The following is a 14,385-nucleotide window of genomic DNA, read 5'->3' as shown; positions in this document are numbered from 1 at the left end:
CGTAGACTGCAGAGGCAGAGTGGACTGTTTCAGAGTAGTGGTGTAGAGGGCAGTGGTACAGAGTACAGTGTTATAGAGTGCAGAGTAGATTAGATTGGCATAGAATGGATTGGCATAGAGTTCAGTGACAGAGTGGCATAACGTAGAGTGGCAGAAAGTGCAGTGTTGCAGAGTATACTGTCATACAGTACAGTGGTGCATAGTAGAGTGGCGTGGAGTGCAACGGCGTAGAGTGTAGTGACGCAGAGTAGAGTGGCTTAGAGTACAGGGGTGCAGAGTAGAATAAAGTGGTGTAGAGTGCAGTGACGAAGAGTAGAATAGAGTGGCGTAGAGTGCAGTCGTGTATAGTATAGTGGCATAGAGTGACTTTGTGCAGAGTAGATTGGCGTACAGTGCATTGGTTTTGAGTAAAGTTGTGTAGAGTGCTTTGGCACAGAGTGCAGTGTTGCAGAGTAGGTTGTCATACAGTGGTGTGTCGCAGAGTGGTGTAGAGTGCAGTTGTGCATATTTAGAGTAGTGTGGGGTAGAGAAAAAAAGGCAGAGTGGAGTGGTGCAGAGAAGAGTGCAGTGGCGAAAGTGGTGCAGAGTAGAGTGGCGTGGGGTAACTTTGAGTATGCATGGTATGGTAGTGTACTGCCATTACAGACAACACATCTTTAATTGAAATTACCATTACATATAGTTTAACTGAAAAAAGTACAATACGCACAAACAAGAATGTGTGGAAACGTCATCACCCAATGTATTGATTTGATTGCCAGCACAGTTAATTTACAAACATTTAAATGTTGTTGTGTCCTAGAAAACAAATAACACCTGTACAGTCTTCCTCAAGCAGACGCCCACTGGCCACCATGATTGTCACATAAATCCTCTCACTTTGAATTTAGAGAAAGAAAAATAAATAGCAAGCTCCCTGGAAGAGACAGCCTGACATCTGACCTCTGTCTTTGAATGTACAGCAAATGTGACAAGATAAGAACAAGATTTAAAGGCCTGTTTAAAGAAAGTGAGTTTGTGGGAAAATACAGTAAACAAGGTTTGGGCAACGGGAGGGACGAACTCGAGTGGATAGCCCAAAGCAAATAAAGCCAGCAAATGTAAGTAACAAACCACAAAGCCAATGGTAAGCAATGGGCGGAGTGCATTCCTAGGTCAACTTTCTTAACCCCTTCCATGCTGGACGGATTCCCCTGCTGTGCTGATCTTTTCTGCGCGGGCGTGGTCATGACGGAACGGTTCCGTCATGAGCACAGCTCAACCGTGGCTCATGACGGAACCGTTCCGTCATGAGCACCGAAGGGGTTAATGTCCCCAGGATGTCTTTAGCAAACCAGACAGCTGCGCCGTCTAAACTTGTCACACCAGCCTTCTTCGAGTCTCTCTTTTACTATATGTGGGTGAAACCATTGTCAGTTTTCTCGCATCACCAGCCGACCCTGCTGACCTAAGCATGAGAATCTATGAACTCTCAAACGTTGCAGAACATCACATAAAAAGTGGGTAACATACAAAAATGGCATACCTTTTTGTTGCTGTAACAATGTGGGAGGTTGAGCGTGCAGCAAAGGTGCAATTGTAGCGGCTGACATCTGAGCCTGTAAAATAGTCTGGGGTTGTGGTGTAGGAGGCTGCACGCTGAAAGCCTGCTGTGAAATAGATTGGAGTACAGATGCTGGAGTCTTCAACAAAGGTTGAGCCTGATTCTGCAAGGAATATATTGTGAATCTAATGATAATGACTGAATGATTAAACTAATTTAAGGTCAAGGACACCTACATGATGATGAATATGTATTTCTACAGTTATTTAAAACCATTACAAAAACAAATCAAATAAACAACAATTCACTAATTAGGTTAACATATACTAAAACAACACGAACCTTCAATACATTACATGGCTACAGGTATAAACATTAAGATGCTGCTAGTCACAGGGTGCATCAGCACAGCTGTATGCATAACTGAATTGAGTCAGTCCTCTATACTGGTTTTTGTAATTAAGACTGCTTTTCAACTCTGTGTTGTTTGCACTGCATGGATTATCATTACCACCTCTCTACAGCAAAAATTCCCTCCATGTAGACCATGTATAATATTTTAAAGACAATGTTGGAGCATTCTCAAATGATGGCACCGTTTGAGGTATGGTACTTGCTCTGCAAGTGTCTGTCTGACCACATCATATTCCAGTCTTATCTGGGCCTGCGACACATAAGATGACAGACCGTAACACATTCTGTAAGTATTACACAGAAGCAAATGAAAAAGTCTAGAAACTTTCCCTGAAGTTGCTTCTGAGTCATAAGGTAAAAATGTATTTTTAACTACCGGTAATACAGACTGTAAAGAAGAGCTACTCAATCTATTTGATAAGGTGTTAAATGAAAATCCACCAGAAAGTGTTCTTGTCCTCAATGACAGCGGGTCATAACAGACACCGAGGTACATGTAATGAGATACACACTGGTACGTTTACCTGGTTTGGTAGAGTTTGGATTCGTTGTGCATTCCATTTAAATGGCATATTAGGATTATATGTTGCTTCTACCAATACTCTGTCTCCAACCTGAGGAGTCTTTCCTTTGACAGCACTAGAAAGCAAAATTATGAGAAGAAAACAAATTATAAAACCTTTACTAAACCTATAAAAAGTTACTTCTCTTTGAATACAGTTCAACATCTTCGATAGCTTTAACAATTTTTTATATATATATATATATATATATATATATATATATATATATATATATATATATATATATATATATATATATATATATATATATATATATATATAATCTACTGGCGGTCGCCAGTAGATAGTTATAGTTAGGTTCGTGTTTCCATAGGAAATCTCAAAATTCTATTTTGAATAACTTTGGCGCCGGTTGACGAATCCTCACAAAATTTTCAAAACAAATGGGGCGCTCCGCTCAGCTCCTACCCTGAAAGTCTGGGGGTGATTCGTCAAGCGGGGACCGAGAAAAAAGGGGGGTCCCAAAACGCCTTTTCCCCATGCATTTTTCCATAGGACCTTTAGTCGAAGGTACAGCCCGAACGGCTGAACAGAATTACTTGAAATTTGGCAAAGAGGTAGTCCTCAGGTCAGGGAAGTGCCTTTTGCAGGTCTGGTGTCAAACTGTTCAGTAGTTCCTGAGGAAATAGCATTTAAAAGCATATAAATATCTATAAGCGCGTACCGTGCGCGCACCGAAAGCGCATGGTGCGCGCACCCTAACGTGCGCGAGCGAAATTCTGATTGGTTGTTACATTTCTGTAAACATTCGAATCGGTCGAAATCAGGAAGTGTCGGCCGCCATTTTGTCTGTCACACTGAAAAGGAAAGGTGGAGAACGTGAACAGGGGGCAGGGTAGGGAGTTCCTGACCCCCTAGCGTTTGTCAGGGGGTCACAGTGGGACCCCGAAGGGCCAAAAAAAAATTGTAATTTTTTTTTTAAATTCGCGAGATTTAAAAAAGAAGATTAAGTGTTTGGATGTTGGTTGGCTCTAAAAAGAGCCGTTGTGTTTATTGAGTGTTTTTTTGTACCTACAAGTAAGTACCGATGCAGAGTCTAAAGTTCAAGAGGAAGACTCTGTTCCCTTCATCATTGAAATGTACACCGTCTCCTCTATAAATGCCTTGCATGTTGTAACTCAAGTTGTTGTGGTATATAAAACCCATACCATAGTCTCTGAGGAAAGCAGAAACAGACTTATTGACGTGCTTTCTTGCTTTGTCAATCTGCGGACAATGTTGGTTGGACCAGTTCCACTTTTGCCTTTGGCATATATTAGAATATACAAAGGTAGTTTGTGGAAAAAGTGACATCAATTGCACAAAGGTATTCTTAATAAGCATTTCCAGACCTACGCCAGTTAAAGTGCCTAGGTCATTTCCACCACAGTGCACAATAATAAGGTTAGGCTGTGGGAGATGTAGAAAGGTTTTCATCAAAGGCATTAATTGGTGCCACTTTAACCCTCTCTGACCAATCCATTTAATGTCTACATTTGGCAAAGCAAGATCTTTCACAATACCTCTTTTTTCTGCAAACTTTTCACTCCAGAAGACATAGCTGTGACCTATAATCCACACTGTGAACATCTTCCAAGGAGATCTGGATGCACTCAGAAGGTGTCTTTCAGTAGAATGGCAATATGAAAAGAAAGATAGTTGTAAAATGGATGCTTACATACTTTTTTTGAAATAAAAAGAAATCATTGGCTGTTTCAGACCATTCAACAGTAAAAACTAGGCTGTATGTTTAAATTATTAAAAGCATGTTTTGTATTGGTTCTTAAAAATGTGTTCCCACAGAACATTAGTTTGGATTTGCTGTTAGGTTTGAAAAGTCAAGCACTCTTGCTATTTGGATTTGAAACATTGTGTGCTGAACTTCTGACCTCTCTGCTCGCACCAGTGTTCCATGACCTGTTGCTATGGTAGCAGGCAGAAGTCATGTTGGGGGAAGGGATCATTTGGAAAGGGTTGAAATTTGCAACCAATAGAAATGTGTGATTCCATTTGAAAAAATGTGGGAAACACTGTGATTTGAAGTTAACATCTATATGTGTGAAAAAAGAGATGGAAACATTGCCATTTACTGGTTCTGCTGAGAGGTGTACAGTTCAGAGATTCTGGCTCTGATAATCTGCTGTGTGAGTGGCACATTTCTTTCTCAACTAACTACTTTTAAAAGGTGAGTTATGAATTTGAGAGGGGATGTATGTGGTGTATTTGGATAAAAATATTAGAAATGTGATTCTTCTTTTAAAGTTGTGTTTTACATTTTATGTTAAGGAAGATATTTAACTGCCTTGAACATGTCAGTTATTATGGAGTATGTCTTCACCATAAGTTAAGGTGTATTGGTATCACCCAGAAATACTGTTTTGTGCCTAGAATCACACCATGTGTCTGTGTGCACACAGGAATTGTTGTCAGAGATTTAATTTGTGTTGCTCTTGCTCTGTTAGCCTTGCACTCGCAGGAAAGGGGCAGCTTGTTTTCAAGAACTGTGATGGTTAGCATTCAGCAGAAATCACTATCTCACAAATGAGAGGCAAATGCTAACACATTTGAAATTAGCACGGTACATTTTCCTTCCACTTTTAAAGTTGTGTTTTACATTTTATGTTAAGGAAGATATTTAACTGCCTTGAACATGTCAGATATTATGGAGTATGTCTTCACCATAAGTTAGGGTGTACTGGTATCACCCAGGAATACTGTTTTATGCCTAGAATCACACCTTGAGTCTGTCTGCACACAGGAATTGTTCTCAGAGATTTACTTTGTGTTGCTGTTTTTCTGTAAGATTTGCACTCACAGGAAAGGGCCAGCTTGTTTTCTTCAACTGTGATGGATAGCATTGAGCAGAAATCACTATCTCACAAATGAGAGGCAAATGCTAACACATTTGAAATCAACATGGTAGATTTTACTTCCACTCCCGCAATGGGTGAGGTAGTTTTTAAATGTTGAAAATTCCAATTAACCTTTACCACACATGTACTCTTACATACATCTGTGCAGTCTTCATGCAGTTGTGCAAGCGTCCATGCAGATCTGTCTTGCACCAGACAATAATCGGTCTCCAGAAGCACGCTCTTAGCACACAGACAGGTGCTTCTCCTGCACTCCCATGCTTACTACTCAGCTCTGTGTGGTATTTTAGATAGCAGTGTGTAATGCTAATACATTCAACGTCACCAAGGCTCATTTCCTTTGCTCTACTCTAATCATTCACCCTGAAACACATGCTGATGGTCTCAAGTACCTTTTAGGACATGTGCTCTTTTCTGCCTCTCTAAAATATAAGGAAAATGTGTCAGGCTGCCATAGTAATTATCACTTACTCTGCCACAGTAGTAAATGTGCTTTGAAATTGCCAAACAAAAATTGTTGTGTGCCTAGAATCACACCATGAGTCTGTGTGCACACAGGAATTGTTCTCAGAGATTTAATTTGTGTTGCTGTTGTTTTGTAAGATTTGCACTCGCAGGAAAGGGCCAGCTTGTTTTCTTCAACTGTGATGGATAGCATTGAGCAGAAATCACTATCTCACAAATGAGAGGCAAATGCTAACACATTTGAAATCAACATGGTAGATTTTACTTCCACTCCCGCAATGGGTGAGGTAGTTTTTACATGTTTAAAATTCCAATTAACCTTTACCACGCATGTACTCTTACATACATCTCTGCAGTCTTCATGCAGTTGTGCAAGCGTCCATGCAGATCTGTCTTGCACCAGACAATAATCGGTCTCCAGAAGCACGCTCTTAGCACACAGACAGGTGCTTCTCCTGCACTCCCATGCTTACTACTCAGCTCTGTGTGGTATTTTAGATAGTAGTGTGTAATGCTAACACATTCCTTGTCACCAAGGCTCATTTCCTTTGCTCTACTCTAATCACTCACCCTGTAACACATGCTGATGGTCTCAAGTACCTGTTATGACATGTGCTCTTTTCTGCCTCTCTAAAATATAAGGAAAATGTGTCAAGCTGCCATAGTAATTATCACTTACTCTACCACAGTAGTAAATGTGCTTTGAAATTGCCAAACAAAAATTGTTGTGTGCCTAGAATCACACCATGAGTCTGTGTGCACACAGGAATTGATGTTAGAGATTTAATACGTGTTGGTATTGTTCTGTCAGACTTGCAGTTGTAGGAAAGGGGCAGCTTGTTTTCAAGAACTGTGATGGTTAACATTCAGCAGAAATCACTATCTCAGCTCATATGATAGGATTTGAAAAGCTCAAATAAAAAATCGTAATGTATTAAAATTACATAAAGGTATTTTTTTTTTTAGTTTCTTTCAGGTATTGCTGAACAACAGTGAAATTAATTAAAGATGCCTATAAAGTCAAGAAAGAGAAAAGAACAGCAACAACATCTACATTTGAAGAAAACTGGACAAAAGAATTAGTTGAAGAACCTCATGTTGGAAAAAAGAAAAAGCCTTCTGGTAAGCAGACTAAGGATTTTTTTTTTAAATATCTTCAAACAAAGAAAAAATGTTAAAAATATATCCACTGCAAATAGTGTTTCAAGTACAAAAGAACAACAGAGTCGACAGAAAATACTAAAAGCTAATGTCGAATCAGAAGTAAGAAAGAGTGATTTAACACGAAAAATAGATTTTAAAAACATTCGTCGAAAAATGTTTCAGAGAAGAGTGATGTTAAATTTGCTAAAGGATGTGAAAAAATATAAGAAGAAAACCAAATTTTATAAAAAAAAGAAATATATTGAAACAATTGTTGCAAAGGCTTTGGAAATGAAAAGAAAACTATTCATTTTAATTTTGAACAGGATGCGTAGATTAGAAAAATTAGTTAAAGCAATGAAGTCACAAAGCAAAAGGAAAAGAGTAGTGAAAAAAAATAACTTTTGTAAAGTGTTCTTAGGAGAATGGAAGCATAGTTCAAGCACTGAACCATTTTTTAATGAAGAGAGTTATCTTCAAAGTAATAGTTTGTTGCATGCAGTTGACACCAATGGTCGCGCTTATGGAGTTAAAGATGGTTGTATAATGGAAAAGGAGAAAATGGTTCCAAGAAATGAGGAAGAAGTGTTAGCTGTTGAGGTTATGGGGAGACGTCCTAAAGCCCCAGTGTACACTTGGAATTGTAGTAGTATTTGTACTGTGCGACAGGAATCCATTGATAAATTACGTGACTTTCTAAGAGAATATAGTATAAAGAGTGTTAAACAGAAGATTAAGGTGCTTCAAAGACTAGACCCATGCAGAGTGAGAGAGAATACTGGTTTGCAAGGACATTCTCTTGCTTGTCTATCTAGGAAAGTTTGCCAAAGTGTTTTTCACCATTTTAGGATGCAGGCTGTTAATCATACTGAAATGAGAAAGTTTGTGAGAACATTGTATTTTGCGAAAAGTCCAGCACTAAAGTTAAGAGTTGAATAATGCTCTGTTCCGTGGATCTGTATCAGATGTAGTGAAGGTTACTGATGATATTCAGTTTTGTTACTTTGGTCCAGAGCAAGAAAGTGCAAGAAATGACACAGTTATGGAGGAAAATGTGGAAGAGAATGTAGAACTCACTGTTAGTAAAAATTTTGAAGATGAAATGACAAAATTTACTATCATCTCTAATGAAAGACCAAATATTACTTGTATTTGTTGCCGGAGAAGCCATTACAAAATTCAAACAAGGAATGTTGATCTCTATAAAAAAAGTGAAAATGAAGATAATTATAAGTGGAAGGATTTTGCAACATATATATTTCTGGAATTGTTTTTGATTTGGGTGAAGATCAGCGTATTTGTAAATACTGTTATAATAAGTTAGAAGAAAATAGAATGCCAGCTAGAGCTGTACATAATAATTTAGAATTGGTTGATATTCCTGCAGAAGTTTCTGATTTAAATACGTATGAGTCTATAGTCATTCAATGTGTCCATCCATTTCAGACCATAGTACGTATGGAGCCCAAAACAGGTAAATTACCTCCTTCGGATTTACAAAGAGGTTTAAAAGAAAGAGTTGTCTATTTGCCATTGGATTTGAAAAAAAATATGGAAACAATTGATGCAGATAGATTGGAAACTGAACCATTAGTTATTCTGGTTAATGGTGTACCAACAAAGAATAAGAAAATTTGGTAGGAGCTCGTAGTTGTACGAAAAGTACAAAGAGCAAATTTATATTTGAAAAGAAATAATAAATGGTATGAAACAATTTATATGGATGAAGATGAATCAGAATTACTAGCAGACACAGGAATACCAACAGGGCAAATTGAAAAAGTGGATAAGTCAAAAGAAGAAGAAATTTATGAACATTTCAGCATACATCCTCTTCATTCTAAAGAAGTTATGGGAAACACTATTGATCTGTTTCAGATGAAAAAAGCACAAGGAACTCCCGTGAGTGTATGGGAAGAGAGCTTGGAAGCTCGTTGTTTTCCCCAGCTGTTTCCTACAGGAAAAGGTGGACGATATGATGAACGTCCAGTACAGATTCCTGCTTCTGAGTATCGGACTACAAGACTATATGCAGAAGATCCGATATTTCGTCAAAATATTCCTTATTTGTTCCATCTTTTATTTGAAAGTGACTTGTCTGCACTATCTTATACAGTAAATCACATTTTGAAAACTGGAGTACATCTACATAATGTGTCTGCAAAGGATTTTATGAACAAAGTGGAACAGCGAGATGATCATTTGGAATCTCAATTGATTAATTTGATGGCTTGTCAGCGTGGGACTAATGAATATTGGTACCGACGCCATGGAGAATTGAAATGTACGTTACGGAATTTAGGAACTCCTACATGGTTCCTTACCCTAAGCTGTGCAGAGTACGCTTGGGATGATTTACTGGATTTTCTTCGAGAGGCAAATTCAAATATTGAAAACATCCAATACAAGACAGCAGGAGAATTGTGCTCATTGGATCCAGTTAATGTATGCAGATATTTCAATCATAGATTTGAGGCTATGATGTCCTTCATCTGCAATAAAAAAAATCCACCTCTTGGAGAAGTTGTGGATTTCTTTTGGAGAAAAGAGTACCAAACAAGAGGTGCTCCACATATTCATATGCTGTTGTGGATCAAGGATGCACCCAAATTTGGAACAGATGCTGATGAAGAAGTTTTATCTTTCATTGAAGGATATGCAACATGTGCTATACCTAAAAGCACAGAAGAAAAAAAACTTTAAAGAGCAAGTTTTACGTTTCCAAAGTCATCGGTGTGGAAAATACTGTCGACGAAAGTACAAGAGTAAAGATAAATTCTACACAAAATGTCGATTTGGATTTCCACGACCTGTTCTTTCAAAAAGAAGAGTAAACAGTTTTATGTCAGCTGTGCGACATACTATTACAAGAAAATCGCCTAAGAATACCTACAACCTAAGAAGAAAAGAAGAGTCAAAATATATAAATGACTACAACCCAGTCATTTTTTCCATGTGGAATGCTAACATGGATATACAGTATGTTGCTGACAATTCTATTGCTGTTGCTCGGTATGTCACATCTTACATCACTAAATCTGAGAAAACGGAATTGAAAGAAATGTGGGAAGAGATTTCTCACGAGAAGACTGTCAGTAAAAAGCTGTACAGTTTCAGTTTAAAGATGTTATCGCATCGAGAAATTGGATCCTACGAATGCTCAGATAGGTTATCATCTGCAAGTCTGTACTCCAAATCCAGAAGAATAATTTGGGTAAGTTTAGGCCTTGCAGGAATGAGAAATCGGGTACTGAAATCTATTCGAGAAATTGAATATTTAGCAGAGTACGAACCTGAAAGTACAGACATTTTAAGAACAAACATGTTGGACACATATTACCCACAAAGAAGTCATCATCTTGAGAACATGTGTCTCTATGAAGTGCTGCAAAACGACATTTATAAACTGAATGCCACAGAAGACATCAACAATGGAAAATATAAAGTCACTGGTGAGGAAGGATGTTTGGTAAAACAAACAAAAGGAAGTTTGATTAACCATCGGAAGCTGAGTTGCGACACTACTGACAAAAAGGAATTTTACTACTTGGCACTTTTACAGCTCTTTAAACCATGGCGTTCAGAGGACGAACTACTTGGAGATTTTCAGAGCTATGAAGATTCCTTTAATGCTTGCAAAGCTACCATAGAATGCAGTACTTTCACAACTTATGTTCAAATGTTAAATGAAGAAATTGAACAAGAAGCAACAATTGCAGCTGAAGTAGCTAGAGAGAGTTCTCAAGACAGTCAAAGTTCTGGGACGTTCAGTCAAGATCCTCTAGGACAACCAATCGTAGAAAATGAAGCTGCAATAACCATGACTGAAGTGGAAACAGCTATGAATCAAGCTCAGGAAGATTTAATAAACTTACCAAATATGGAACAACAACTGAATGATGAACAACAACAAATTTATGAGGAAGTCAGAAAAAAAATTGACCACGGATTACTACATGAAAATAAAGAGTGCTCATGCACATCTTTTAAACCAATCAGAATGTATGTGAGTGGACAAGCAGGAACTGGAAAAAGTTTCTTAATTAAAGTAATTAGAAGCTACCTACAGAACAAAATGGATTCAACTTTGTCTTGTGTTGTTACTGCTCCAACTGGGTTAGCAGCGTATAACATAAAAGGAGTTACCTTACATCGTTTGCTAATGTTACCAGTAGAGCATGAGAACAAAATACAATACCACAAGCTAACAGGAGAAGCATGTTTTGAAGTTTCAAGAGTATTGAAGAAAATGAAAGTACTCATTATTGATGAGGTAAGCATGGTATCAAACTTAATGCTTGCCTTTGTGCATTTAAGAATGCAGCAAATTCTAAAGACAGACTATGACGTGTTATTCGGAGCAAAACACATCATAGTTTTTGGGGATCTTTTGCAGCTCACTCGAGTTAAAGGACAACCAGTATTCCATACACTTACACATGAAGACACGAAAAAGTCGTTAGGAAGTATAGGTAATGTGAATATTTGGACATACTTTGAGTATAAAGAACTCATTACCAATATGAGACAAGCCAATGATGAGGATTATGCAAGTATTCTCAAAGATATCAGAATTGGACTACTCACAGAACATGGCAAAAAAGCTTTACAGAGTCGATTGCTATGTAATGTGTTTCCAACAGAACAAATAGTTCCAGAGAAAATATACAAGAAAATTGCTGAAAAAAATACTGTAATCTGCTTAATGCCAACACTACATGAATGCTCTATATTCAATCAAGAACTTTTGAAATTGGAAAATGAAGAGATTATAAAACTGGAAGCTGTGGATAAAATACAGCATGAACGAATAACTATTATATTGACAAGCAAATTGACAAGTAAATTGGATTCTCTAGAGAAAAACCTATCGAAAACAGCTGGTTTGGAAAATAATCTTTATGTATGAACTGTCGAGTAATTTTAAGACGTAATTTGGAAGTAGAAAAAGGTTTAGTGAACGGAGCTATGGGTAAAGTTGTGGGTTTTGTAAAGTCAGAAAAAAGATGGAATTGAATTTTTAAAAATAAAATTTGATCAGATTGAAGAGGTTAAAGACATTTGTCGTTGTTCAGTTCGTTTCTTGCTTGTGAAAGACTTATATGTACGTAGGAAGCAGTTTCCATTTTCTCTAGCATATGCTGTAACTATTCACAAATCTCAAGGATTAACTGTACATAGTGCTTTTGTAAATATTGGGCCTAGTGTGTTTAAAGAAGGTATGGCATATGTTGCTTTGTCACGCGTGAAAAAAATATCTGGTTTATTCATGATAGACTTTGATGACTCAAAAGTTAGTGCTGATGCAAACTGTGTAAAGGAGTATAATAGATTAAGAAGAAGCTATGCTCCTCATTTAGGTCAGTATCCTGTGCTTCTGATGTTAGAAATCTTTTAGATGTATGTTTAGGATGTACACAGTTTACTCAAAATGTCCAGCAAGATGCACAGGAATTCTTAATGTATATGCTTATGGTCCTGGAAGATGAAGGGGTAGAAATAGAAAACATATTTGGTGTCTCATATAAATGGGAAACATTGTTGTGAAAACTGTATGAACAGATGCAGCAGTAATGTTGATTCTGAAAGGTTTATATATTTAACATTACCAGAGAGTAAAACAGTGACTTTTAGTAAATTAGTTAAAGATGCTAATCACAATATGGAATGTTCTCAATGTAAATCAGACATGTTATCAACGTTATTTTTTAAGAAATATGGACAGTATGTAATTTTAATGATACAACGTTGTAGAGCAGATGGAACTAAATTGCAAACTTTACTAAAGAAGTTTGTAGGAAATCAATTATCAATATCAGGTAAAACTTTTGTTGCACTTGTAATAATTTTTCATGATAGACCTTCTAGAACTTCTGGTCATTACACAGTTTATCTGAAATGTGAAAAAGGATAGACACTGTGTAAGGATTCTCAATTGATTTTCAAGCAACGTTTGCCTTATGATATACCAAATTGTTACTTAATTTTTCTGAAACCAAAATTTTAGATACAAATTCCAGCATCTGAAGAAACCATTATTTCAATTTTATAGGATTAACATTGGATATTTGACTTTAAAAGGATTTTAAAATTACCATTTGGCCTCATGGAAAGGTAAAGGTAACAATTGTGGACTTCTTTGACAGATATTATTTTGGTGTACGTGCTTAAGCAGCAAGATTTTCAGACGTTATTTATTGCAAATAGTTATTGTTGTTAGAAAGTATTTTTAATATATTTGTGACATTTCTATCAAGGTCTGTTTTAGTGAGAAGAGTTTTTTTTGCACGCTGTTAAATGATGAAAACAATTGATATCACTATTTTCAGTGAAATTCAATACATTCTGAAAACAGCAAAAAAAAGGGCAAAAAATTGCTTTGTTAAATATGAAAAAAACATGTACTGTTTAAGAAAATGTATTGTTGAATATTAATACTTTTTCTCTTTTTTTCAGATCTTGAAACAAAATTTAGGAAATGTAATCCATTTTACTTGCAATTAAAAAAAAACATTTAAAAATGTGTTATAATTTAAAACAAAGGTGGAGAACATGAAAAGGGGGCAGGGTAGAGACTTCCTGACCCCCTAGTCTTTGTCAGGGAGTCCCTGTAGGATCACAATGGGTGAAAAAAACGATTAATTATTATTATTTTTTTTTACAAACGTGCGCGCACACTAAAAAAAAAAAAAAAAAAAATAGATTGTAAAAAAGTTTTTGTGTTTAGATTTTAGGTGGCTCTAAAAAGAGCCCTTGTTTTAACATAGAGACAGAGGAACAGAAAAAGTAAAAAATGAAAAAAACTATGGCCGGGTGCATGAGTGCTGCTCTATCTTTCTCTCAATTAGATCAATACTGGTTTCAGAAAGAGAAATAAGAGCATGACAGTCAATGCACCGTGTATACACCCTCCGAAAAGCAGGGCGTATATCAAGAGGTGCAGAAGTAGGTGAAGGCGCCACCGCAGCAGAAGTGCTCGGCTGAGCTGCCAATGATGTGCTCGGCTGAGCTGCTGCGGCTGTGCTCGGCTGAGCTGCTGGAGAGTTTTCACTAGCAGCTCGAGCAAAATGCACAGGATGTACTCCTTCAACGTGCCTTAACATCGTGTGAATACTAAAAGAGTATTTCTTATTAGCATTTCCACGTGATAAGGTCCGTTGACAAATAATGCAGGTGACTTTGGGAGCATTTACCTTCTTCTGCCCCTCAGGAAAAGTGAAAAACTGCCATATGAACGACTCTTTCTGCTTCCTCTGTCTCTGTGGCACAAGAGTCTCCTGATCACTACTAGAAGATGGCTGCTGCTCTGCCATTGTATCACAAAAACAGATCAGCTCCTTCTCCCAGGAAATCAGAAGTAATAATGAGGAGAGTGGGTGTGGTA

General features: G+C 37.2%; 1 protein-coding gene across 5 annotated transcripts in view; it reads right to left on the bottom strand.

The window, feature by feature from the left end:
• The window catches only part of CCAR1 (cell division cycle and apoptosis regulator 1), a 2,209,777-nt gene that overhangs the window by 1,668,233 nt on the left and 527,159 nt on the right, over positions 1-14,385 (bottom strand). For all 5 annotated transcript variants that reach the window (XM_085603559.1, XM_085603560.1, XM_085603562.1 and 2 more), the window contains 2 exons: positions 2,482-2,596; positions 1,526-1,706 (listed from right to left, as the gene is read on the bottom strand). In XM_085603559.1, coding sequence (XP_085459685.1) covers positions 1,526-1,706; positions 2,482-2,596 — 296 coding nt within the window. The remainder of the gene's footprint in view (positions 1-1,525; positions 1,707-2,481; positions 2,597-14,385) is intronic.

Source organism: Triturus cristatus, chromosome 1_2, assembly GCF_964204655.1.
Source record: "Triturus cristatus chromosome 1_2, aTriCri1.1, whole genome shotgun sequence".
NCBI classification, from domain to species: Eukaryota; Metazoa; Chordata; class Amphibia; order Caudata; family Salamandridae; genus Triturus; species Triturus cristatus.
Note: the sequence above shows the minus strand (reverse complement) of the source record. Positions and strands in the feature narration are given on the sequence as shown.